The sequence below is a fragment of the Asparagus officinalis genome, chromosome 5 (assembly GCF_001876935.1).
Source record: "Asparagus officinalis chromosome 5, Aspof.V1, whole genome shotgun sequence".
NCBI classification, from domain to species: Eukaryota; Viridiplantae; Streptophyta; class Magnoliopsida; order Asparagales; family Asparagaceae; genus Asparagus; species Asparagus officinalis.
In genome coordinates, this window is record NC_033798.1 from 1,441,428 (window position 1) to 1,469,308 (window position 27,881).

The following is a 27,881-nucleotide window of genomic DNA, read 5'->3' on the forward strand; positions in this document are numbered from 1 at the left end:
ATTAAATTTTCACTAGATAAAAGAACATCTTTGGTTTAGTATTGATACCTAGGAGGAGTCAATAAAGGTTAGCCTCACCCCTTCTTTCTTCAAAACGCATAGGCTTAAAAACACCCTTTTATGTATCTTGAGAAGCATCCAAGATTCATAAGAGGAAGTACAGGGTTTTAGGATCCACAATTTCCTTCTTCAGATGGGGTAAAGTTGGTAGAAAAGCAGAGAGAAATCACAAAAAGAAAAAATCACAAATTTACCGATACCGGCAATGTATGTAGGCACAACTTCAATCCCATCACACTCCTTATTTATTTTCACACAAAGGGGATCATAAATATGCCTACTATGCAACTCTATATCGTGATGTCCCACCCCACCAAAGCAAGCAAAAATTTCTTATAATCACCAGATGTATCGCCCTTAATATCATCGTTAATGCTTGTTCCGTATTTGGTATACACTTCTTTGATGTTCTTCAGATCAATTTCAGCCCGGGTCACAATAGCTCTTGTCAGTGAGTCTTCATCCGTTCCCAGACCCACTATCGAAGTTCTCACCACCTGATCATATAACCAAAGTTTCATTAGGAAGTTAAAGAGGATATAGCATTTTATCTCTCGTTAATTGCGATTAGGCCCTCTATACTATAGCCAAATTGCGGATAGACCCCCTGCGCTTCTATTGTTGCCGATAGACCCTCTGGACTCTCAACTGCATTACTTTCGCGCTAAGATTGAGCTTCATAGACTGATTTACTTACAACAAAACTTGCATAATGATCATTACATATCGCTAATTTAAATGAGAAAAAGACTAGCAGAGTTGAGAATCCAGCTGGCCATCTACGAAAATAGAAGTACAGGGGATTTATACAGAATTATGCAATAGTAAAGGATGTCTACCCGCAGTTAACCCTTTTATCTTTGAACTAAAACTTTGATGGAGTGTAGATTACCTCTGCAAAATGTAACTCAGGGCAGTCCAAGCAACGAACTGCAACTTTTAGCAACGATGCATATAGTTCATCGCTTTTTTTGTTCCCCTCAATATCCTGTTAATTTGAAACTTTACATTGTTAAACGAATAATGACCACAGTTTGCAGCATAGGAAATATAAGTTGAAGAGAGATTGAATTTGTTCTCGAGACCAATACAGTTCCCCCAGAGAATAATAAGCAAGTGAAATTTGGAAAAAAGAAAAATGTTAAGGAGAATAAAAATATAATTCTCAATTCTCACCACAGTTTTGAAATTTTGATGAAGTGGAAAGCACTTTAATATGGTACCAGAGCAACCAAAGTTCAAATCCTGCCGAGATCATTATGGAAATAAAAACGTTGTTGTGTAAAAAAGCTCAATGTCCTATCCATGAAAAGGACATTCAACCTGCAGGGTATGTTAAGAGTAACACCCTCGCCACCACAACTCAGAAGTTTTAGGGCAATGGAAGGGGCTTCAAGAAAATTATTCTACATATTAGTAGAGGAATCTATACTTATAAATGGATGCTTGTTGAATGTTGTATCCCAAAAGTTCATACATTTAACATTGTTTGGCTAACAACAAGATTCTAGTTTCATTGAAATTATTATTAGTACCTCATCTATGGTTTTCCCATAGTCTTGCTTGTAATGCTTGAAAGTAGCTTTGAGGTGAGGTTTGCTTCTTGTACCAATTATACGAATGACTTCTTCACTATGAAGCTGCTTGCTTATTATCGCATCATGGAGGTTCGACGCCTCAGATCTTGCCAATGCTTCATCCAAATCCTCCCCATCGTATCTGTAGGAGCTCACAAGACGAACCAATAGCTACAAAAAACAAACTAGTTAGAGAAGAGATTAATCAATTGATATTATTATAGGCACAAGCATATAACTAAAGAAATCGAAGTTTCATAAGACCCTCCTGAACTTTGGGGGCTTTTGCTAATGGGTAAAGTAGTATGTTTGAATTATGACAAATCAAAGTTCGTGATGAAAAATATGAACGGAGAGCATTCACGTAGGAGAGCAGGACTGAAAAAAACAACGAGGTCACATTTCTGGTATTTTTTCTCCGTTCATGTTAATATCGTATGTGAGTTCCTGATCCGATAGTGAAATTTACCCTTGATGAAATGTACCTGTCTCACTGAATGGTTCTGGGGTAAGTGAAGGTCAATATCCTCTTCGAGAGAGTAGTTGAACAGAGTACAGTAAGCCTTTCTCACCGCTATCAGATGGTCCGGAGATGAAGCGCATGTGACTTCTATGATCGGCCATAGATGTTTATCACCCTTCTTTTTGGAAGCTTTCAGAGCCTCGCTTTCTGTGTCAAATAAAAAGAGCTTATACTAATAGCTCGAAGTCAGGATTGGATAGGTGGACAAGGTGATAAGCCTAAAACAAATTGACATCTAACAGTTGTTGATTGTTTTACATCATGATAAAAGGTGGATTAAAAAAAATTATGCCCCAAATCATGTATCTACTGACATGCTATCTTCACCTGTTCATTTTGTACGAGATGCATGCGTAAGTAAAACCAATTTCGCTTGATTTTTCGTTTTTGGACACCATGTGATGCAGATCAACTTCAACAAAATGGGGGGTTTTCTGTGAAAATATATTTGGATTGTGTTAGCTTCCAGTATCTCTCCCTCCCTCTGGTAAGTAATGGAAGAGGATGCGTGTCAAGCTCTTCTTATTAGCATAAGACTGCAGGATTTCAAATCTCTTTGAAGCACAGAATCTAGATGAAAGTGTATCCTGACTCATTGAATTTCATAGACATCTTGGGCGCCATTGTGTCTTGCTAAGCCATTTTAGGAGTGAGAGGAAACAAAGAAAAGCCATATTTTCAAAATATACAACTAAAATTTACACCCAATTATGCCTCTCTATTAAAAACAAATATTATTCACTTAGTTTGATCTAGCGGTACAGTGAAAATGACGGGAAAACAAAAGAAAAGATAAGTATTAAAAAAAACAAAACTAGGTGTAACGATTTTCATTTAGTTCTCACCACGAAGTGGAAAACAATCAAAATTTCTGTAGCTCTTATACGACCATTTCTCTTGAATAGAATCATGTGTTTGATATTTCTCTAACTTTTTACTATCGTCCAACCGTTACGGAGGCTTTTCATCTGTTCAATACATAATGACGGAGGCCAACTTCGGTTGGTTAATTGGCCTAATTCTTCTTCTGATGATCGATTCAACCTCTGATAAAAAAGATAGACCTTGGTTATATTTCGAGTAAGTGATGTTATATCCATTTAGTTCACCACAAAGTTTAAACTGTTGAAATAAATGAATGTTAGAGGGTTTTTACATTTAATGATTGGATTCCATAGATGAAAATTAAAATGTGTTTAATAAGTACTATGTGAGTTTTAGTCCCACATAGGCTAATTGAATGCATTTTAGTTGATTCATATTAACACACGTGTTATTTATAGTATAACAAATGTGTTAGTATTATACAATTTGGTTGGTATATAAGCGAGCGAGCTCATGCGCACGGGCCGGTTGCAGGGTCTTTTTGCACGCGCTATCTTTAAAACGAGCTTAAACATTTTGAATGTGCTCACTTAAAACCAGCCGAACGTTTCGTACGTTATAAACGTTACAAGGATTGAATAAGTTTTATCGCAGACATCTTTTGATCATTTAACACACAGAAAAATAAAATCTCCTATCTTCTTCTTCCTTTATAATTCTATAAGTTGTTGAGTACTAGAGGTTCTGGCGAACTGAAGAAGTAGTCATAGGGTTCACAAGAAGAGAGCGTTTATTTGGACTGCAGTCGTCTCATCCTCGGAAGTACTATTCAGACCCAATGCTACCGTAGGTGGGTCATAACTTTTTCAAGGCCAGTCCTCTGTTAAGAGGCGATTTGGCACTTTTGTAAATTATTTCAAACTTGAAATGTATCTAATATGATGTTACTAACTTTCTGTTTTTTTCCTTCTTTCCTGTATGGTTTGTTCTGCACTTTTTTGGATCTATTTTTATGCTTGTTTTTCCCAACATAAACTAATCCCGATTTCTCTTAAATGAAATCATGGATTTCTTCAGAACAGATTTTTTCAACAATCAGTAATCTTCATATGTAAATTAACCCAAAAATCAAATTAATTAGACACGCACATCACTCCTCATCAACGCAAAAGAATAATCATAAATTAAATTACTGAATGCGTAAACATATTATGGGTTTCTATCGAATCAAAATTAAGTGCAGGTAGTTTCATTTAATCCATCACAAAGTACAAAACAATCAAAATCTCCCCCAACTCCGCAAAACAATCTCTCTTGAGTGGAATATATCATGGGTTTCTATGGAGTCGAATTATGTGCATCTATTTTCATTTATTCCACCACAAAATGCAAAATAACAATTTCTCTTGATGTCACATCATATGGGTTTCTTTAGTACAGAATTTTCAAAAAATAAAAATAAAAAAGCCCATAAATCAAATCAATTAGACATGAACACAACTCCCTATCAACCCAAAACAAAATAATATTGAAATAAAGTTAAGTAATAGGTAAGAAGAATACCCTAAAATGGCTGGAGAGCTCAGAATGGAGACGATCAATGAGAGATTCATTGTAGAAACGGTTGTAAGCATCAGCAATCTTAATCCTTTGCCTTGCATTTCTATGAGCTAATATCTCTATTACAGCATCCTCATCAGTTCCCCAACCTTACAACAACCAAAAATTGGACCCAAAAAAAAAAAATGGAAAATTTAAGAACGACCCATTGATTAAAATGAGGAAAAATAAAAATGGGTTGTTGACTGAACATTAAATTTACCATCAAAAGCTTTCTTTAGTTTCTTGCAGTCTTCCTCAGGGAATGGCAGGTTTTTTGGAATGGTGATGCTGCTCTATCATAAAAATATGAGACGAGTTATTCACTATTATAATAAATTAAATGTGACCTCTTTATTCCCTCACAAAAATATTGGAGGAAAGTTTAATTTATTTAAGTGGTAGGGAGATAAACATGGTGCTTTTGTTTTTCGCATCAAAACTTCTGTTTCCGCTCTCAAACACGTGTCCCTTTATGTAACCTCCCTTCAGTTTTTATTGTTGGGGTTTTAGTCATTGGACCCTGGACAGGTTTCGTATTTTAAAATTAGTCCACAATCGTTAAAACTCCAATTTTGTCCGATATATAATTCACTTCGAATTGGTCTCTCTGTGTTTTGGCTTTAGTCACTACACCAGCTTGGTAGGTGACGCAGCGCGGAAGTTGTAGCATCGGAATCCATCAAGGGTGTTCTCTGAATCCACAAAGAACGATCTTCGAATCCACGAAGAACTTCGAATCCATGAAGAAAATATTGAAAAAGAGAAATTTTATTGATGAAAAGTTATTCTCCTTTGGGGTTACATGACTCTTCTTAAATAGAAAAACAAATAAGACTCCTAGTAAGACTAAAATTACAAAAATAGAAAGTATCAAATAAGACTCATAGTAAGATTAGAATTACAAAAAAAGAAAGTGTCAAATTCTATCCTAAAAAGACTCCTTATAATAGAGGAAACAAATCATGAATCAAAATTGATTTTGTTTCCTAATCTAATTTGACTCTAAAATTAAATTTATTTCCTAATATATATTTCCTAATCTAAATAGACTCCATCTCAGATTAAGCGTCCTACATCAGTCTTCCCTTGTTGAATGAAGCTCGACCTCGAGCTTATATTTGTTAGAATAGTAGCTTCATTGATAAATAATTTTCTTCTCTTGCAATGATCTGCGTCTGCCTTGTACTTAGTATTGATTTTCTTCATTTGTTCTTTTACCTCCTCTGCTAGGACTTCTTTTGTATCAAACTTGTGTATGAATCTTTTTCATGACAAGTGTATGTAACTAATAGCATGTGGCTCTGTAGTTGACATGAAAAACCCCTCCAAATATTTTTCTTATTGCTTCCCATATTCTAGACGGTATCATCTCACCATTGTTAAAATTATTGATGATTATTGCTTAAAAAAATAATTTTCTTCCTCATACTCCATACACAATTCTTTCATCTCCTTTATCTCAAGCTCTCCACCAAGCAATGCACACGTACCATCAATTGTCTCACTCTCTATTTTATCATTCTCCTCTATCGGGACAACATCAATATGTTGAATATCACTCTCAACCACTTTAAGAATATCATGCATATCATCCATCTTCACTATCATATCACCATCATGCATTTCATGCATATCGAGTGTCTGCACCTTAGGAGGAATTTCGGTAGAGGCATGTTCTTCTTTTTCAGTTACAACCAAGTCACAGACCTCTTCAAATTGCTTCAAGTTTTCTGTTAAAGCATCGTTGTTTGTCACCAAGAGTTCCTTCTTCCCAATAGTCTTTATCTTAGATGTCTCCTTTTCTATAAGAGGTTTGAGCACAATTCGTCGTCCATCTTTCTTGAAGATATAAACATTGTCTCTGCTCCTATGGGTAGCTCCATTATTGAATTGTCATGGCTTACCTAATAGCATATGACAAGTATCCATCTCGACAACATCACACAAAACCTCATCAACATAAGTTCGACCGATAGAAAAAGATACTCGACACACTTCATCGTTCTGCACATCATTGCCCTTGTGAATCCAGTCGATCTTAACGAGAGGTGTGTGTTTCTCTGTCTTTAAACCTAACTTATTCACCATACGCCGAGAGACAAGATTCCTTCCACTATGACTGTCAATAATAACATTACAAATCTTCTACATCACGGTACATCTCGTACGAAAGATACTGTGCTCTGGAGGTGGTTCTTCTTTCTTTATTACTTCTTCACTGTTCTTCCCAACTCTAATGTCTTGCTTTCTGGAGGTGGTTCTTCTTTCTTTATTACTTCTTCACTGTTCTTCCCAACTCTAATGTCTTGCTTAAGATCATTGTCCCTGTTCTTCTTTCTTTATTACTTCTTCACTGTTCTTCCCAACTCTAATGTCTTGCTTAAGATCATTGTCCCTGTTAAATTTATCATATGGAGTCGGATCACGTCGTTGGCAATCATCAACACGATTTTGAACTCATGCCGTGTTCAGACGCTCTACCGCCATCATAAGTCGCTCTATGGCGGCCCTTATCTGATCACCATTGGTCTTCAGCTGATCTACATCAGACCTTAGCACGTCGAACTCAGTTCGAGGAATAGGGGCTTCATCAACTGCCATTGGATCGGAGGAATAAGGCTCTGATACCAATTGACGCAGCGCGGAAGTTGTAGCCTAAGAATCCACCAATGGTGTTATCTGAATCCACAAAGAACGATCTTCGAATCCACGAAAAAAATATTAAAAAAGAGAAATTTTATTCTTCTTTGGGGTTACATGACTCTTCTTAAATAGAAAAACAAATAAGACTCCTAGTAAGACTAGAATTACAAAAATAGAAAGTATCAAATAAGACTCCTAGTAAGACTAGCATTACAAAAAAAGAAAGTGTCAAATTCTATTCTAAAAAGACTACTTATAATAGAGGAAACAAATCATGAATCAAAATTGATTTTGTTTCCTAATCTAATTGACTCTAAAATTAAATTTATTTCATAATCTATATTTCCTAATCTAAATAGACTCCAACTCAGATTAAGCGTCCTACATCAGTAGGTTACCGTTTTAAATTCATTCATTCCCTCTTAAAATATCAAGCTTTGTTCTTGTGGAAATGGGTTTGACGCAATAATATGACCGTTGAAGGAGAAGAGGTTATTTATTTGGAATTTTATCACCCGGACGCGGAAATTAAAGAGAGGTGGAGAAGCTATTTTTATGAACGGTTGAATGTTGATTGCACAGATCTATTCCTCTGTACAAATGGCCGAGCCTAAGATTTACTATTCATGCTACAGTAATGCTACAGTAATATTGTTGTAGCATTAGCACTGTAGCAAGCAGAAAACACGCGGGAATACTGTAGCATTTTTCGAAAAATTTGTAGCAGAGACGGGATACTGTAGTAATCAAAAAATATTACTATAGTATTTAAAACCGAGAGTACTGTAGCGGGAAAAATGATGTACTGTATGCCGTGCTTTGCACGGTGTTCACACTAGTAAAGATAAAAAGAGGAACGAAAATAACTTAGTTGTGGCGCATGACTAAAACTATTGGTATTAGTTGTTGAAAGTTATGCCTAGTAAAATTAATAACAAAAAGAAATTGAAAGAGCCAAAGGGTCGAAGATATTCTCGTCGAATTGTGCGAAGACGCCCTTGATTATATACTACACAAGTCTGTAAGGGGGTGTTAGTCAATTGGGACATTTTCATGTAAAATGGGATAATTGTTAAAGTGGAATAATATTTTGCTAGTGGGATATTTTAGTGGGATAACTAGGAACAATTTTGTGAAGCAGGATATTTTGATAAAATAACGTGGGATAAATTTTTATAATCATGAAGTATATATTTATGCATTTTTAAGATATAAATACTATTTATGTATTTTAAACTTACTATTATTAATTGATAATTGCTTACAAGAATGTTAGTTACTATTAAATAACTTTTGGTTAGACTATAAGATATTGACAATTATTATTATGATGATGGTCTAATGATGGTGATAACCATAATAGGAAATAAGTAAAGAAAAAAATAAAAAATAACAAAATAAATACGAGTTCTAGTTTTTTACCACATAGTTCCAAGCTAAAACTTGGAATAATTTGAGAGACTAGAACTCTCATTTTTGTATAGAAAAATAAAAAAAGTGGGATAATTTTGTACAATTATCCCAATTCTAGTTTTGTTAAAGTTCTGCTTGACTAACACTATAAAATTTTATTCTAGTTTTAGTTCTATGTGACTAACACCTTAAAATTTTGTTCTAGGTTTAGTTCTATGTGACTAACACCTTAAAATTTTATCCCATAGATTATCCCAATTCTAATTTTAAGTTCTAGGTGACTAACCCCCCCTAAGAGTATTCCTGCTAGGTGGAGAATCAGCATTTTGGTATTGGCATAGAAGAAGAGAAGAATTTATACGAAATTGTTCAAATTATTGCGCGCGACATCAAACTTATGAGTCACGATATGACACTTTGGGATAATATAGAATGGCTTGGGCTTTAAAATAGAGCGTATATAAGCATGCACAGTATATGTGAGAACAAATAACGGACAAATTTTCAAAAACCGACCCTTTTTCAAAAATATTTCCGAAAAACAATCTGTTTTAACAATATTTGTCAAACCGATCTAGTTTCAGCCATCGGACTAAAACTGGGTCGGTTTTGACGAAAGAAGTTCCCAAACTTCATGGGACTTGAAGTCTCGTGAAGTTTAGCAGCCATTTAATTAAGCTGCTAAACTTCCGTTTTAGCTCTGAAACTCACGTGAAGTTGTTTTGAACTATGAAACTTCACGGGACTTCAAGTCCCGTGAAGTTTAGCAGCTTAGTTAAATGACTGCTACCGTGAAGTTTCATATTCTTTTTCGTTAAAACCGACCTAGTTTCAGCGCGACGGTTGAAATTAGGTCGGTTTTGACGAATATTCTTGAAACGGGTCGTTTTTTGGGAATATTTTTGTAAATGAGACTGTTTTGAAAATTTGTCCAACAAATAACATAGCTGATATTGAGTAATAGTAGTGCATCATATATATGATTCATATCAATAGATCTCAACTTATCTTGGTCCATCTTCACACCCTATTACCTTCTTCTTAGATGTGAAGACTCAAAAGTTAGATAAAATGTGATGGATAGTAATATTTGACGGTAAATCTGAAAATACAACAGATTTGGGGGATATATTATGGGTAAACCCCTGTCAAGGTCTGAACAGATAGGAACCCAATTAATAACACATGCAGATTCGGTAAAACCTACCTCCAACCACCGCTATAAAATCAATAACATTGATGATTGACTCAGCTTTCAGTACACCAAGATATTTTGGATTGGATGGAAATTTAATCACATGATGAAAATATTCTCTGAAGAATTGGCAGTCCAACTACATGTCATGCCATTAATAATTCTTTCACATGCCCACATTGGTCTTGCACCAATTTGATTGGACTTGACAGGCCTTAATATCAAAGTTCAATTATTCAATTCAGTATCATCAGTTCAAACATGGAGATGTGAAGATGGAGAGAAGATTTCAAAACATAAAAAAGATAGTGTGTGAATCTCGTGAGGTATTTAGTTATGTAGACCCCTTAGTTGTCTGATATCTATAATTAATTGATTACAGCATTTAATAAAGTCAATGATATTAGCAAAGAAACAATCATTGAAGCCATCAGTGACATTGATATCTGTGGACATGGATGATAATGCAGTGTTCATGTGGTAATCATTTGCTTAAATATGGATTAGTCGCGGGCGGTCTCTTAACTAATGATGATATAAAATAGTCAACACTAAGTGATGGATTTGGAGTTTTGGTATAATGACATAAATCTTCAGATGCAAGCAAAGACATCAAGACCGAAACCCATCTGTACTCAAATTGCAAAAGAAAATCAGAGGGGGAGACAATCCATAGGCAAAAAATTTGGATTTATTCATGTACTGTGTATCAACTTGTGGGCCAGAGGAGGAGTAAAAATGAAACTTATATAATTAATGAGATCAATTTCATGTCCAGGTGTACATTGTGATTATCATAACATTATTAACATATGGTACTTTGTCCCCAAAATTTGATGGGAGCTTTCACTTCAGTTCTTCTCTATAGAGTGATTATGATGCTTGATGAATTTGAGAGCTTTCAGTTTAGTTCTTCTCTCTAGAGACAAGTCACTCTGCTTGTTGCATTTTTACCCCTAAGAGTGATGCAAGTTCATTTTCACGGCAAGTTCTCCTGGCTGGTAAATGGAGGAGATTGTTTAGTTTGTTTTGTAATTGCAATGTCAATGTCAATTACGTGCACAATTTCTATAATGACAGTAATATGTGTATCAACTGTTGTTGTAATTGCTTGGTTCAATCCTAAAATTTTACAATTTGTAACTGGAAGATTTATTTATTTTTTTATTTAAAGAATCGCAATTGCGGTTGCATTTATTAGCTACAGTGAAATAAACATTTGTGATTGACTTAAAATATTCCAGTTAAATTCAGCAAAATACACAACTCCTCTGAGCATATATAGTCAACCAAACAATCCCTTTTTTTTTTAATCCGATGCATTTGATATGGGTTGATTGTCATTTGCTCAACAAATGATACGAATAGTATCATTGTTATTATCTTAAATACTATATATCTATATTAGCACTGTGTCAATTCTTTTTTTTTTCTCTTTGCTTGTGCAAAAGAACCAGCCTCCTAACTTCTGTTTGTTTTTTTTTGTTTTATTTAGTTCTGCTCATAAAAGAAAAAGTCAATAGTGATGAGAAAGCTGAGTGCAAAGTTTGAAAAGAGATTATTCGAGAAGCCTAAATTCATTTGAAAGGCAAGTATTTTCTCATATCTTTTCACTATCATAACCCCATGCATTTCATATTGTTCTTTTCTTTTCCAATAATTTTCTCCTTGGTTGTGATCATTGTGACATCTTTATCGCTCTTTAAAAAAATTTCATTACTCAAACTATACTTTAAAACTATATGAATTAGATATGAGAGGTCTCTATCTAACCCATGAGTTGTATGACAACTGGTATAGTATACTTTTGAATACAGTTTCATTATTCATTATGTTTCTTTAAAAACAAAAAACAAAAAAAATCAAATTTAAATGATATTGTCAAAGTTGCTTGTAGTTGATCTTTAATACGTGGGAGACAATAGTATCTTATTTGGTAGTGAGTCATTAAAGAGACCAGCATGTGAAAAGGAGACCAGATGAAGATTACAAAATACCTTGATTCCTCACTATTTATTTAAAAAAAAAAGAAATAAAAGGAAAAAGAGAAAAAAGGAAAAGTAAGAGCAAGCTTTATGCACGAAAGGGTTAATAACCTAACAAATCAATAATTTAAGGGTCTAGTTTTAAAATATAAAAGCGCAAGGGACCAATATCTTAAAATCCCTTATATTAAAACCCCCACCTCGTGAAAAACGTTTGTAAGCCAGGTCATCAATTCATCACTTCTGAGCTGTCCATTTACTCCTCTTAAATTATGTAGTCATAATTAATTCAAACCGCATTCACTCTAATTGAACGCCGTATCGTTATAAAAATTACAAAAAAAAAAAAAATGGAGGAAATCAATCTATAAAAGGCCGAAACCCCAAGTAGAATTTGCACCCTCAAATTGTAATTGTAATTGTAATATAGTAAGAGAGAGAAAGAGGAGGGAGAATATTAATGGCTCATCTAATTTCAGAGGAGTGCGAGAAGCTCACCAAAGCTTTCTCAGGTACTCATTTTCATCTGGGCATTTGTTAATTCAGCTAAAAATTTGATTTTTTTTTTTTTGTTGAAATTTGTTGAAGGGTTGGGAGGACTGGGAGTTGAGGAGAAGGGATTGGTGTCTGTTATTGGGAATTGGAGGAACCAACCGGAGAAGAGGAGCCATTTCAGGAGAGGATCTCTTGCTCCTCTCTTTACTTCTGAGGGTGGGGGTTTTGAGAGGTGGGAGGATGATTTCGTTAAGCACCTCAAAGCCGAATTTGCGAGGTTTAAGGTAATAAAGATTTGAGATTTTTTTTTTAATTTTTTTTACATGTTTGTTTAGGTTCCTTAGTTTTGTGAAGGTGAAATTTGTGATGTGGGTTGTTGGATAGCAGGTTCCTAATCTGTTTTGGTAACAGGTTATTAGGATTCCTAATCTATTTTGGTAACATGGTTCTTAATATGTTTTGGTAACAGGTTTATTAGGATTCCTAATTTGTTTTGTTTTAGGTTTTAGAATTCCTAGTCTGTTTTGTAATTGTTGAAATTGTGAAGTATTGCTTGACTTTCGTTAATTGCGTATAACAGTGAGGTTAAAAGGATGTTTGAAGACTTCTTTTAAACTTGTATTTTTTTTTCAAGAAATTCCAAATGTTAGGATTGTTGTATTTGTAGGTTATTCCTATATAATCCCTGCCTATTTTTGAAGGTGCGCATGCATATACTTATATTGTTCCTCAGTTGATAAAACTTGAAATTTATGATGGGTATTTCTTTACGAAAAATAGGTTCAGAATCTTGTTGATTTTGGTTATAATTATGAGAAATGAAACTCATTTCAATGTTCAACCTGCTCTTCGAATTAAGGATTTGAAATCATAATCCAGTTCAATCACACACGAGTAAGTCATAATGATTATGAATTATCCGCATGACTACGATGCTAAAAACTCTCAGTAAAAGGGATTTCTATCTGAGTTCAGCCTAATGGCGAATATATGAAGCTGGTTTGAAATCAAATAGCATAAGTCACCATAATTTCATTAATTGATCTCCAAAGATTGCGTGGATTGATACTTGAATTTCTTCCATTTTTTGCGCAGAATGTGGTACTATTGTGGGCTATGCATCCATGGGAAAGGGATGCACGGTGGGCTCACCACGTGCTCCACAAAGACCACCCTTTCACCATCCTTGTCGAGATTTCGTGCACCCGCTCCTCAGAGGAGCTGCTAGGGGCAAGAAAGGCGTACCATTCCCTCTTCCACCGTTCTCTGGAGGAAGATGTTGCGTATCATGTCAAAGAATCTAATGGCAGAGTAAGTATAGTTTCTAATCTTCATTGATGCGCAAATCTTGCTCTTAATAGCTTTAATCTTAAATTTAAGTTCTAATTTGTCTCTTTTATTATGTTGATGCGCAAATCTTGCTCTTAATAGCTTTAATCTTAAATTTAAGTTCTAATTTGTCTCTTTTATTATGACGTTTGGTGATTGAATTGAATTGCTGCTTTAATCTTAAATTTAAGTTCTAATTTGTCTCTTTTATTATGACGTTTGGTGATTGAATTGAATTGCTTATATACAATCTTTTGCTGCTTTCCCTCTTCAGTTGGACTATTCTAAGGTACAACAAGAATGAGAAAAGATTTGATGGGTTTTCCTCAAATTTCTGAATCATCAACATGAGTATCTTTTTTTTCCCCTTCCCCTTCTAAAATCAGAAACTAGCATATCTTTTTACGGCAACAAGCCATGTCATATTAAGGTTATTCATGTCCCCGTGTTCCTTGAGAAAATAAGTACCATATTAATTTGGGCCTAATCCTAGATTCATAGCGTCGACAAATTTTTTGAAATATGCTCCTCCCAAACTAATCAACTTTTACTTGTATTCTGTGATTTGTGACCTTCAAGCTCATTAACAACCAGAACAGTTGTTCATTTATCGACAATTGGAGGATTACTTATATCAGAGTAACAATAAACCCTTGGACATTACTACCTACAGTTTTAAACCACAAGCTTTCACATGTTATCGACAATCATTATAATTTTTTTTTCATGTGTCTATTATGAAGCTCATCAGACAATTTTCGTTACTTTCGTACCCTTAGTGTCTTTCTCACATGTTTCCTATGGCCTCAATCAGCTATTAGTTGGACTAGCGAGCGCATACAGATATGAAGGTTCTCACGTTAACGAGGACAAAGCGAAATCAGAGGCCAAAGCACTCAACAATGCTATAAAGAAAGCAGGAGAAGTGAAACCTATAGAGAATCATGATGTTATCAGAATACTCACAACTAGAAGCAAACCACACCTAAAACTTACCTTCAATTTATACAAGGAAATGTACGGGAAATCCATTGAAGAGGTAATTTGAATTTTCAACATATTTTTCTACTTCTTTATCAACTAGCTAAAATTAATTCCTGACATGTAGTTCTGACAATGCTATGCTCAGGATCTTGCTGATGATGCATGCTTGCTAGAGACAGTTCAGTGTCTGAACTCACCTCCTACATATTTCTGCAAGGTAAACACCAAAGGGTCGATACCTGTTAAACATGATTTATGGGAATTTCCAGTAGCACAAAGGGGTTTTAGTATAGTTTTGAAAGTTCAGGGGGTTTCTATGATTCGTAAAGTTTAGGGTGTTTTGTGCAAATTTAATTGTTGGTCTCAGCTACATGAATCCTATTTTTCCATTCAGTTTTGTTTAGTAAGTGCCATCTCATCCACCTGGTTAACCGTTATCACATTTTTCTCGATTGCTTTCAAATTAACAATTTCGGATAGGCCAACCTCTACCTTGGTTATCCATAAATTATAATCTCGCCATTTATTAAATATTACGCTATATGTTAAACTCATCCTTTCGTGTTTCAGATAATAAACCAAGCTTTCAAAGAAGGAGCGCATAAGATCGAAAAGGAAGCCCTGAATCGAGTACTGGTTTCTCGGTCAGAGACCGATATGACAGAAATCAAAGAAGTCCATCATCAGCTTTACGGAGCTAAACTTGAAGATGTTGTGGCTACCAACACACATGGAAACTATAGGGATGCCTTGCTCTCCCTTATCAATGGGAAAGAATGAGAAGATTATCATCATCTCTGTTTATCATTTTATCATCATGTATTTTTTTTTCCCCCTTAATTCAATCTTGTACCTGTTTGTTGTTGGATGTGGCATTTTGTATGAGAATAAACTTAAAAAGGCTTGTATGTTTATACTGTGGTCTTTAAAGAATTTGTTTTGAGGTGATTGTTCGAACAGTGTAAATGCTAATAAAATAGTTTTAGGAGTGTATTTGTAATTAATCCCCCCAAGAGCGGGCGCATTTTCAGAAGCAAACCCGATAACCCGCACCCGAACTCGCGACCAACCAATAACATTCGAGTATTCGATGGAGTCCGTACACACAACCTGACCTCATCTCTACGTGTCTCCTTGGGCCCCACAGGCTCCCTCAGGGCCTGTATGGATTGATTTTTTGGAGCTGTAAAATAGGGGAAAGCTGTCAAAAATGTCAGCTTTTTGACAGCTTTCCTCCAAAATCACCTCTTAAATAGACGATTTTGGGGGAAAACTGCCAAAAAGCTGACATTTTTGACAGTTTTTTTCCATTTTACAGCTCAAAAAAAACAATCCAAACGGGCCCTCATCTTCCTCTCATCTTTTTCAAAAAAAAAAAGGGAAAAATGCTTCCAGCCCCCAAAAGCCAAGTGAACATGCTTCCCACCCCCAGGACTTGGTCAATGGGTGTTTTACCCCTAAAAATAAAGAATCTGTTCTTTGAGCCCCCAAAACACAAAACCCAAGACATTAAAACATGTGAAGACCATAATACCCTTCTCTCTCTCTTTCTTTTTTTATTAAAATATGACGGAGGATTATTTTATTTTTTTTGTTTTTTCTCTCTCTTTATCATGATGTACCAAGAGGATAGTTGAAATGATTGATGATGATTATTTTATTATTTTCGTTTTTTATTATTTTGGTTGTTTGTATTGGGAGGTTGTTAAAGTTACGGGTTGATTGTTAAGGTTACGGGTTGGTTGTTAAGGTTAAGGGTTTGTTGTTAAGGTTGTGGATTTATTGTTAAGGTTGTGGATTTGATGTTAAAGTTACGAGTTTAATTGTTAAGGTTACGGGTTTAATTGTTAAGGTTACGGGTTTAATTGTTAGGGTTACCTATCTAAAGATCCTCTTGGTACATCATGATAAAGAGAGAGAGAGAGAGAGAAATAATAAAATAATCATCATCATATTTTAATAAAAAAAGAAAGAGAGAGAGAATGGTATTATGGTCTTCACATGTTTTAATGTCTTGGGTTTTGTGTTTTGGGGCTCAGAGAACAAAATTTTTATTTTTAGGGGTAAAACACCTATTGACCAAGTCTTGGGGGTGGGAAACACGTTCACTTGGCTTTTGGGGGCTGGAAGCATTTTTCCCAAAAAAAAAATCTCTCGACTTTCTCTCCTTTGTCTCGTTCCTGCGATGTCCGAATCGGTTCGAGCGGGCGCTGAGCTCGAGGTCTCCTGCCGATTCTTTGACGAGGATGGTGTCTAATTGGAGCGAGCAAGATCAGGTTCTGCTCTGATTCTCTCTAGTGTGAATAGGGTTTCGTTATTTTGCTGTAGCACTGGGATCCGTGTTGAATTTAGGGTGTTTTTTTAAGGTCTTAATCTCTTAAAGTTGACGTTTTAGTGGGGAAGTTGCAATTGAACTGCTATCAACGGATCTTCAATCTATGAATCAAGTGATAAGCTAGTGTTTAATTTGACAAAAAAGAGTAGTTGAAACCAAAAGAGCAGGGAAACTCACCAAATTACTGTTGGGATTTTTAGATCTCGCAAAAACCCCGAAAAGCCACCAAATACAGCAAATAAAATCACATTTAACGTGGAAAACCCTCAACAAGGGAAAACCACGGGATCAAAATCAATCCACTATCATCTTAAAATTATAATCTTTTACACGGATAAAGACTGACAAACTCTCTCTCTCATAATACCCTTGAACCCGGTTACACCCTCTAAAACCTTGATTACAAGAATATTGTCTCTCTCCTTCTCTCTACTCTAAACCTTAAAATAGGAGGCTTTATTTAAAAACACCTCTGACTTGCCTGCCAAGTTAACTTGACCTCTACGAAAACTACTAGGATTGGGCCTAGCCTTCAAACCCGCATCCGACTTGGAGTTTGAGTTGGTACCCAACATATCATCCCTCGACGAAAAATCTCCAAGTGTCTCAACGTTTTCAGAAAAACTCACTCTCTTCTTCTTGTTCTTCACCTCTTTCTCGTGGACAAGAGTCTGAGAAGAGTCATCTACATCATTAACAGATCGTCCATCTAAATAACAAACATGGTTGCTATTCTTTGTCCCTTGCAAAATCAAATCATCATTTCTATACACTTTACACCACTCTTATTCACCCACATACTTGTACCCACGCGATGTCATCTCACCTAACAAAATTAAATTAGCACCACATTTCGGCACACATCTCACATGATGAAGAATTCCGACCTCCCAGTGTGAAGCTTGAGACGAACACTTTCAACACCTTCAACCTTCATCTTCTCGTTGTTTTCAACAATCACATCGTTAAATTCTTCATCTGTCTTCAATATATTGAAATAATTTTTGTTATTACAAACGTGCATAGAGGCTGCAGAATCTAACACCCAAGTGTTACTCGCATCAATATTTGTACTCTGCATCAATAACACAACATCTTCATCACACACAAACACTGAGGAGTCTGCCTTCTTCTTATTTTCTTGAAGTTTCATCTGTCTAATACTCTTTAAATCATCACGCATCTGGGAACATCTGAACCGAATGTGGCCCTTCTCTCCGTAATAATAACTCTTTTTCGTTGTCGTCTCGGGCTCGAGATTTTGATCTTCCTCGATAACTGTCACATCTCTCATTACTCCTCCCTCGATTAGAACCTTCAAAATCTAGTGCACTCTCATCACCATTAGATGCGCTCTCCTTTCCCATCATTCTTTCATTCTCATGTAGGAGTGTTGTCACATCGTCGAACTTCAAAGTCTGCTTCCCTGTAATTATCGTCTGAACTAATGATTTGTACGACTTCAGTAAGGACGATAATAGGAGTAACGTCTGCTCTTCTTCTTTAATCTCCTCATCAATATTCATAAGTTGGCAAACTAGCTGATTAAAGGCATTGATGTGATCTTCAATTGCAGTACATTCTTCCATTTTCAACGAATAAAGCTTCATCATTAAACACAATCGATTGGTCATCGATTTCGACCCATAAATCCCCTCGAGCCTTTCCCACAACCCTCTTGGTGTGGTCTCTTGCATAACATTGTACTTGATCTCGAGGGCGAGTGCCAAACGAATTGTGCTAACTGCCCTCTTTTGCATAGAACTTCATTCAGCATCCTTCAATCCTTCAGGTTTCTTCTCCTCCAAAGCTTGATCAACACTCTGTTGCACAAGAATATCTTGAACCGTGTACTATCATACTGCAAAATTTATCTTACCATTGAATAGCGAGATATCAAATTTCAGATTTAAAGAAGTCATCATCCTCTAACCGTAATCAAAATTCAAATCACTCACTGTAGAGATTGAATTTGATAAAACCAACGCTAAAAACGAACTCAGCATGTCGAAAAACCCTAGGAACGACTCCTGGTTCACCAAAATCCGCCTTCAAATACTCGATCAAAAGACAAATTAATCTCAACCGTCGGATCCGCGTGAACAGCACCCCTGCTACAGTACCCCCCACAATAGTGTTGTCACTACAGTAATTTTTTTGCTGATGTCGATCATGACGCTTTGCCCGCTGACGTTTTCACAATCGCGCATCGATCAAACCTCTACGAACCGTCGGATCATCGTGAACAGTGCCCGAAACAGTATTCAGCTATCTGCTACAGTATGTCACCCCTACAGTGTCGCGATCACCGATGCCCTTACAAATCCCGATGCTCGAATCTCCACGAACCGTCTAACCACGCTCTGATACCACTTGTTGGGATTTTTAGATCTTGTAAAAACCCCGAAAAACCATCAAACACAGCAAATAAAATCACACAAGATTTAACGTGGAAAACTCTCAACAGGAAAAAAACACGGGATCAAAATCAATCCACTATCACCTTCAAATTATAATCTTTTATACGGACAAATACTGCCAAACCCTCTCTATCACAATACCATTGAACCCGGTTACACCCTCTAAAACATTGATTACAAGAATATTGTCTCTCTCCTTCTCTCTACTCTAAACCCTATAATAAGAGGTCTTATTTAAAGACACCCCTGACTTGCCCGTTAAGTTAACTTGACCTCTCTAAAAACTACTAAGATTGAGCCTAGTTTTCAAACCCGCATCCGACTTGGAGTTTGAGTTGGTACCCAACAATTACTTCTTAAAGGAAAACAATATGATCCTTAATGCATTAATAAATTTTTTTAGTTTAGATTCAAAGAGAAGAGTATGAAAGTTCGGTTTTTATATGTTTAAAGGTTCCTTTAATGTTTTTCTAAGTCGTTATCCCGCGTAGCACATTATTCCTTAAACATTTTGCCTTGCGCATTATTCCATAAACATTTTGCCTTGTTTCCGAACCATCTCTGTCACGCATAACCATCGCTCAAATGAATCACGACGCCCTTCTCCTTGGACTGACCAAGAATTTCTAATACAGATGTTGTGAAGATCCTGAGTCCAAAGTCCAAATATATGACGTCTAGGGCTGTAAAGTTGAGCGTAATCCTGCACAGACGTTGGTGGGTACCGTTTTAGTATGTTTAAGTTAACGCGCAGAGCGACAAAATTTCGGAGTTATCTACTACTATTGCGCAATGAGTCAAATATTAGAGAGATATTTAAGAGAATAAATTGAATTCCATCTATTAACATAATACAAAGGACCCTTTATATAGGGCTTGAAAGAAATTTAGGAAAGAAACTAATTACCTAATTACAGAAGGAAACTTCCTCTAATCAACTACGTAATTAATACCCATAATTACAATATTATTTACTTCCTAATATAGACTCACGCTAACACTCCCCCTCAAGTTGGGGCATACACATCAACCATGCCCAACTTGCTAAGTGAGTCGTAGAATGCCCTTTTCGAAACCCCTTTTGTGAGGATATCTGCAAGCTGCTCTTCTGTGGAGACAAAAGGAAAGCTAATAAGGTTGGCATCTAGCTTTTCCTTTATGAAATGACGATCAACCTCCACATGCTTAGTACGATCATGCTGGACTGGATTCTGTGATATATCAATGGCTGCCCGGTTGTCACAGTACAGCTGCATAGCATTTTTAGGTTCGAAACCCAGATCACACAATAAGGCTCGCAACCACAACAATTCGCATACTCCATGAGCCATCCCCCTATACTCGGCCTCAGCACTCGATCTAGCCACAACTTTCTGCTTCTTGCTCTTCCACGTAACAAGATTACCTCCTACAAAGGTAAAGTACCCTGAAGTCGACCTTCTATCAGTAACACTCCCAGCCCAATCTGCATCCGTAAAACCACAAACTTCGAGACAATCATTGTGTTTAGAAAAAATCACTCCTCTTCCTGGGGATGACTTCAAGTATCTCAAAATTCTGATTACTGCATCCATGTGACTCGTACTTGGATTATGCATGAACTGACTCACCACGTTGACAGCATAAGCCACATCTGGTCTAGTATGAGCCAAATAGATTAAACGTCCAACTAATCTCTGATAGCGAGCTCGATCAGTCGGTATTTGGTCTGGATACTCTGCTAAACAATGATTCTGTTCAATAGGAGTGTCAACAGGTTTGCAATCCAACATGCCAGTTTCTGCCAGCAGGTCAAGAATATACTTCCGTTGACACAAATAGATTCCTTCACTCCCCCTTGCTACCTCAATCCCTAAGAAATACTTAAGTTCTCCCAAATCTTTCATTTCAAACTCAGAGGCCAACTGTTTCTTCAATCTATCAACCTCAATAGTGTCATCACCTGTGATTACCATATCATCAACGTAAATAATCAATGCTGTTACCTTCCCTTGTTGGTGCTTCAGAAATAGAGTATGGTCTGAGTTACTTTGTCTATAACCACCTTCTTCATGAATTGTGAGAATCTTCCAAACCATGCGCGAGGAGACTGTTTGAGCCCATATAATGATTTCTCCAATTTACAGACAAAATCACCAGAAGAAGCTGCCACATACCCTGGTGGGAGAGCCATGTAAACTTCCTGAGCCAATTCTCCATGAAGAAAGGCATTCTTGACATCAAACTGTTGAAGAGGCCAATTAAAAATCGCCGCAAGAGATAGTAGAACCCGAATAGTATTCATTTTTGCGACTCACAAATGATTCATATGACTTAGATAATCTACTAGTGGAAATGTAATTTGCAACTGGATATTTTGATTTGGCATGAAGGGAAGGTTCATATCTTTTGGCTGGCTGACCACGGGTTGACCGATTAGGTAACACACTAGACTCATTACTAGTAGTACTAGTGGGGGAACATACCTCGAATGAGTGATCTTCAGCACCAGGAGGAAGTTGTGGATCGGGGGTATGAGCAGTAGTAGAGGGGGCAGTCATGAGTTCTTGTGTCTGAACTGGTGTTTGAATCTGAATGTCAACTGGAACAGCCTGTATAACATCTTCTACCTGTGGATTTTCCTCCTCACTATGAGATAGCTCTTCAAAATACGAATTCTCCCCCTGAAGAGCAGAGTCAGATGAGGAGAAATAACTCATGTCTTCAAAGAAAGTAACATCCATAGTGACATAATACTTGCGAGTAGGTGGATGATAACACTTGTACCCCTTCTGAGATCCTCCATAACCAACAAACACACACTTAATCGCTCGGGCATCTAACTTTGACCTTTGATTTTTAGGAATATGAACAAAGACAACACAACCAAAGACACGAGCTGGAAGGTTATGAAATGACGGTAACGACACATGAGATGCAAGTGCCTCGAGTGGAATCTTTCCCTGAAGTACACTAGAAGGAAGGCGATTAATAAGATAGGAGGAAGCTTGTACAGCATCACCCCAAAGGTATTTAGGCATATGAGCACAAAAGAGAAGGGCACGAGTCATATCAAGCAAGTGACGATTTTTTCTTTCAGAAACTCCATTTTGTTCTGGTGTTTGAGGACACGTGGTTTGATGAATAATACCATGCGTTTGAAGAAATTCGCGGAAGGCATTATTGACAAATTCCCCCCCATTATCAGACCGAAGAATTTTAATGGTACTGTTATACTGTGTGTGAATAAGATTGCGAAAAGCTTGAAAGGCTGAAAAGACTTCATCTTTGGTTTTAAGTAGAACTACCCATGACAGTCTTGTACAATCATCAATGAATAACACAAAATATCGCATACCTGAAACGGTAGACTCTCTAGAGGGCCCCCAAACATCAGAATGAATCAAAGCAAAAGGAATAACACTTTTATTAGAAAGACTGGAAGAATAAGTAGCACGATGACTCTTAGCCAAAACACAAGTTTCACAACATAAAACTGATTCATCAACACCAATAAATAGAGTAGGCATAGTTTTTTTCATAACACTGAAAGAGGGATGCCCTAAACGGCGATGCCACAACCAAACTTCACTTAATTTATCAGAATTCGAGATCAAAGCGGCACGGGATGGTGCTCCTGGTCTCTCCCCAGCGTACATCTGATCCAGATGAAATAATCTGCCCCTCAGATACCCCCTTCCAATTACCTCCCTGGTTAGAAGATCCTGAAAAAGTACATACATGGGATAAAAGGTCACAGAGCATTTGGATTCAGTATTTAATTGGGGAACAGATAATAAGTGATGAGATAATGCAGGAACATATAGAACATGATGAAGTTCTAAAGTCGGGGTAATACGGACAGATCCTGTTCCTAACACAGGAAAAGCTTCACCATTGGCATTAGTAACATGAGACACTGGTGGGGGAGACAACTCAGTAAAATAAGATTTATCATAAGTCATATGATCAGATGCACCAGAATCAATAATCCAAGTATCAGAATTAACAAAATGAGAAACATTTAATGTCATACCGATTTTACCTCGACCAGCTATTGATGCAGTGGGAGTAGCACCTCCTGATGAGTGATGATCCTGTCCAGTTATGCCATAGAAATCTGATTCTGGAACCAACTGAACGGCAGCAACTTTTCCTTTATTACGATAACCCTGCTTCTGAGGTTTAAGATGCGGATTTAGCTTCCAACACGTTTCTCGAACATGCCCTAATTCATTACAGTAGGTACATTTTGGACGGTTGTAGCCTGGTGGAGGTCGTTGCTGATGAAGTGGAAGTGACCCTTGTTGTTGATTATAGGGTGCTGGTGGCTTGGACTGAATGCCAGATGGGTTGGACTGAATTGCCAGACTGGAAACTTCAACATGTGCACGTTGGAGACTGTCTTGTTGGGATTCATCCTTGCGGATGTATGCAAAGGCTGCAGTCAGACTAGGAGGTTCAGGCATTCTGAGCAGTTCTCCTTTAGCACTACTATGTTTAGCGTCGAGTCCTCCTAAGAAGGCATGAACCCGCTCAAGTTCCTTTTCCCTTTGGTACCACGCAATATCCTCGGGATTCTTGATTTTACAAGGACGTTTCTGATCAATTTCAGCCCATACATTCTTCAATTTAGTGAAAAACACTGACACTGGTTGTCCATTTTGTTGCATTCTGGCAACTTTGCACATTAATTCATGAACCTGTATGAAGTCAGGCTCATTGGTGTAGAGATCCCCCAACGTCTTCCGTATGGCTTCAGCGGTTTCACACTCCTCTACCATCTGTAACACATCATCACTCATTGCCTTGTACAATACAGACATCACATACCCATCATCATCTTCCCATTTATCGAAAGCTTCAGTATCAGCTTCACTAGGAGCATTGATTGTTCCATTGACATGCCCCATCTTATGTATCCCGCGGAGAAAAGCGGACATAATTTTCTTCCAAGTACGAAAATTAGTACCATTAAGTTTGGTACCTCCAAAGGAACTCCCTTCAGAACTTCGAACAGATACCTCGACCTTTTGAATTTGTGATTCACCCATTAATATTGGGTGTGAAAAACTCTAATCGTGATGATTCGAACGCCGGAACGATCGTTTTGGAGTGAGGAAGATTTTGATATAGGTGTGGTGGTTGGCTGTGGGTGAACGAATGCAACAAAGAGTTGCGAGATGACGGTGATAAAGACGGCCGTTCAAGGACGACGAAGCCTAGATGAACCCTAACACAACGAGATCTATACGCTCTGATACCAAGTCAAATATTAGAGAGAGATATTTAAGAGAATAAATTGAATTCCATCTATTAACATAATACAAAGGACCCTTTATATAGGGCTTGAAAGAAATTTAGGAAAGAAACTAATTACCTAATTACAGAAGGAAACTTCCTCTAATCAACTACGTAATTAATACCCATAATTACAATATTATTTACTTCCTAATATAGACTCACGCTAACACAATGCAATTACGCAACATATCAAAATTTATATCAAATGCAATTAAGTCAAATGCATATCTGAACATACGAAACATATCAAAATTTATATGTATTATCAACTATTGCACAATGCAATGCAATTACGCAGAGAAAGTCAAACTAATGTAATATTATATGTTTCTAGCATCTGACTAGAAGTAACTTATTTCCTCCCCAAGTTTTGTCATATTCATCAGAGCCCGACTGTTGCCGGATAATATTCGTAGTTTTATAAAAATACAGTATAGAATGTGGAGTGTTGTATCTGAACAATATCTGTCGATGATGATGATGCCCTTCTCAGTTGCTTCTGCTTCTACCTTTTCCTCATATATTTTCCTTCCTGTTGATAGGTTTTGTGTGAACTCTTAGCTATGAGGTAGCAAGCATGCAATCTGTGTCTTACTTAAAGAGTTCTCTTCTTCTTTCATTTTTTTTAAAATACGATATTCTGTAATCAAATTGACAGCCTTCCATGTGTGAGTTGCTAAAGTATTAAATACATGTATTATAAATTTTCAGCTAGCCCGTCTCATTATGGTCTGAGATAATTGAGAGTGAAGAGCTTATTGTGCCTCATCCCATGAAAACTGTAGACTGCGCATTTACTGCTGGTGATTACAGAGCGGATAAGAAAGATGAAGGTGCCACCATTGATGTCAGGGCTACTGGGCAAACTTCTCAGAGTGAAAATGGTCATTTACATCGTAAATTAGAGAACAGCTCTAGTATTCATACAAATGAAGAACTTGCTTCTTCCAGAATCGAGATGGATCAGTTGTCTGGTTTTTCTAACTTAAGCATGGAACCTAGGGATGAGTTCACTGACGGAAATAATCACAGTTCAGTAACAGAATTAATGAATGATCTTACTGATGCAACTAACCTGAATTTAATGACAGGTAGCATCATATCTTTTGGTGATTTTAATTGCACGCTTCATAAAACAGTTCATAATCTCTGAGTAATTCATCAGTGACTCAACGGGTGATCCGATGCTGCTAGATCATGAGACTGATCTGTTTGATCATGAAGAGAATGGGGATCTTCTTGATTGTTATTGGGGTAATTTTGGAGATTTTGATGATATCGAGAAACTTTTTAGGTAATGCTGGTAAATGTGAATTCTTGATTACCATAAATCATGCTTTTACTTCTTTTTTTTCTTTTACATTATCAGCATTTGATTTGTAAGTCTTTATTTAGGCTTTCCAAATTTGAGTGGTGCTATCTTGTCAGCTAGCCTAAAACATTGCGAATCTGCAGAAAAAATGACTCCATATTTGGACGCGATGGAGATGGGTTTGTTTCTGCATCTCAAGATCTCATTAATGGCACTGAATCAATTCCAATGCCTGTAAGTGTCCTATTGCGGATTCTGATATGCACCCATGTAATGTAGAGGAAATTGCACACTCATTAACATGATTTCTCATGTCCTCAGGATCTACTACTGTTCAGAGATAAAACCTCAAATGAAGACTGCACATCTTTTCAGTTGCATGATCATGACAAACGAAGACGTCCCTCACAGAAAGAGAAGGTAGGTGGTCTATATCTTTGTGTAATTTTAGATGTATTGAATGTTTGAAGGTGTCTCTAGTCTTGTGGGTTTTTTGGTTACACATTGTTGTGTATGTATCCTTTATTGTATATTGTTGAGTATAAAATTTTAATCCTTAACGCACACAACAACTTTAGAGTTTTGGTGTAGTGGAAGGGTCTTTTAACACGGAACCACAACAACCCAGCTTCAGATCTTGCTTGTTTCGTATCTAATGCAGATTAAAAAAAAGATTCCTCCATGTGAGTCTTGGCCCATGAAGAGGGTACCCAAGAGTATAACATTATAACACTGGTGCAGTTGAAGGGTCATTTGGTATACTACTACTACTACTACAACAACAACAAAGCATTTACATGGAATTTTTGGGGTTGGCCACAGGAATCATATTGTCCCATCAATTCTCTTAAAGGCTAGCTCTTCCATTAAGATAGCCACTATCCTATCCTCTAGAGTGTATATGGCATGTGTTTATAAAGTTGCGTCATATTGTTGTATGGTAGAATGCCTAATTATGCAGTTAAGTATTTCCCCTCAGTCAGTATTTTCAAATGCAAAGCAGAAGATTTTTTAATGTGTTAGCCTATATTTTACTTTTTGCCATTTTTGGAACTCTTTGATATTTAAGTGCCTTGTGGATTTCCATTATTGCAGGTAGATGGGCAAAAAATGATATCTAGTCCTCTGTGTAAATCAGAAGAAAGGAGGAAGAGTATAATATCAAGGAACTTAAAGGATAATTCTAACCAACGCCAGCGTATGGAAAGTACAGACATTCACAGTTCTGCCACAACTCCTTTGCAAACATCGAATGCAGATAGTGCTATAGTACACCCTGGATCCTCCAATCAAGTGACATTCACCCCACATGTTCATATAGATCAAAGCCAAGACAGACCTCTTTGTGCTAATTATGGTGTTTGCAATGGTGATACTAAGCATCAAAAAACTTCAAATAGACTACAAGATGACAAACGAGAGACTATGACATCTCAAGAAACAGCAGAGAAACAGAGGCGATTACAGAAAATGCAGGCTAAGCTTGCTATTGAGAAGCAATGCCTGCAATATAATCATCAGAATAAGCAGACTTTAGAGAAAGCACAAGAAAAGGCTATTAAAAAAACAAAGAATTTGTGGATTTTGTGACAGAAAAGGACATTATATAACAAGTTGTTCTTTAGCTAAGGTACTAGCTACAAACATGATCTACTTTTTATATCTTTTATTTTGATGCATTTCTCTTGACCAAGTTGTATATCTTTGGTATATTTTAGATAAAAAATAGTGTAAATAAAGAAGGAGAACAAGTACATAGGAGCTAGTTTGCAAGAGCAAAGAAGGTGTTTCGTGATAAAGTTTTATATTTTAGTGTATTGTGTATGGTTATTAGCTTTTGCATGAATTTATTTTTTGTATTTTAATTTTGATGTTGCATGGACTTATTGATGTCTTTCAT

The 27,881-nt window shown here is 36.6% G+C and overlaps 3 protein-coding genes across 6 annotated transcripts; 2 read left to right on the forward strand and 1 right to left on the reverse strand.

The window, feature by feature from the left end:
• LOC109844000 (annexin D3-like) lies at positions 128–7,188 on the reverse strand. Its single transcript, XM_020413006.1, has 9 exons — positions 7,062–7,188; positions 6,017–6,464; positions 4,808–4,875; positions 4,536–4,694; positions 2,123–2,307; positions 1,596–1,808; positions 1,237–1,305; positions 953–1,048; positions 128–557 (listed from the first exon to the last, which is right to left on the reverse strand). Exons 1-9 carry the CDS (start codon positions 7,186–7,188, stop codon positions 351–353), a joined length of 1,572 nt encoding a protein of 523 aa, XP_020268595.1. The 3' UTR covers positions 128–350.
• On the forward strand, positions 12,124–15,580 carry LOC109843222 (annexin D4-like). The gene is made up of 6 exons (XM_020412158.1): positions 12,124–12,335; positions 12,412–12,602; positions 13,414–13,629; positions 14,462–14,686; positions 14,777–14,848; positions 15,202–15,580. Exons 1-6 carry the CDS (start codon positions 12,284–12,286, stop codon positions 15,409–15,411), a joined length of 966 nt encoding a protein of 321 aa, XP_020267747.1. The 5' UTR covers positions 12,124–12,283; the 3' UTR covers positions 15,412–15,580.
• Positions 16,773–27,846, forward strand: LOC109839917. Of its 4 annotated transcripts, XM_020408380.1 has the most exons (7): positions 16,773–16,907; positions 25,381–25,760; positions 25,835–25,963; positions 26,125–26,215; positions 26,303–26,401; positions 27,077–27,611; positions 27,700–27,846. In XM_020408380.1, the coding sequence occupies exons 3-6, from the start codon at positions 25,854–25,856 to the stop codon at positions 27,569–27,571; spliced, it is 795 nt and encodes a 264-aa protein (XP_020263969.1). In that variant the 5' UTR covers positions 16,773–16,907; positions 25,381–25,760; positions 25,835–25,853; the 3' UTR covers positions 27,572–27,611; positions 27,700–27,846. The 4 variants fall into 4 exon arrangements, with proteins under 4 accessions (XP_020263969.1, XP_020263967.1, XP_020263968.1 ...); XM_020408378.1 differs by having other exon boundaries at positions 27,077–27,846; XM_020408379.1 differs by having other exon boundaries at positions 25,381–25,963; positions 27,077–27,846.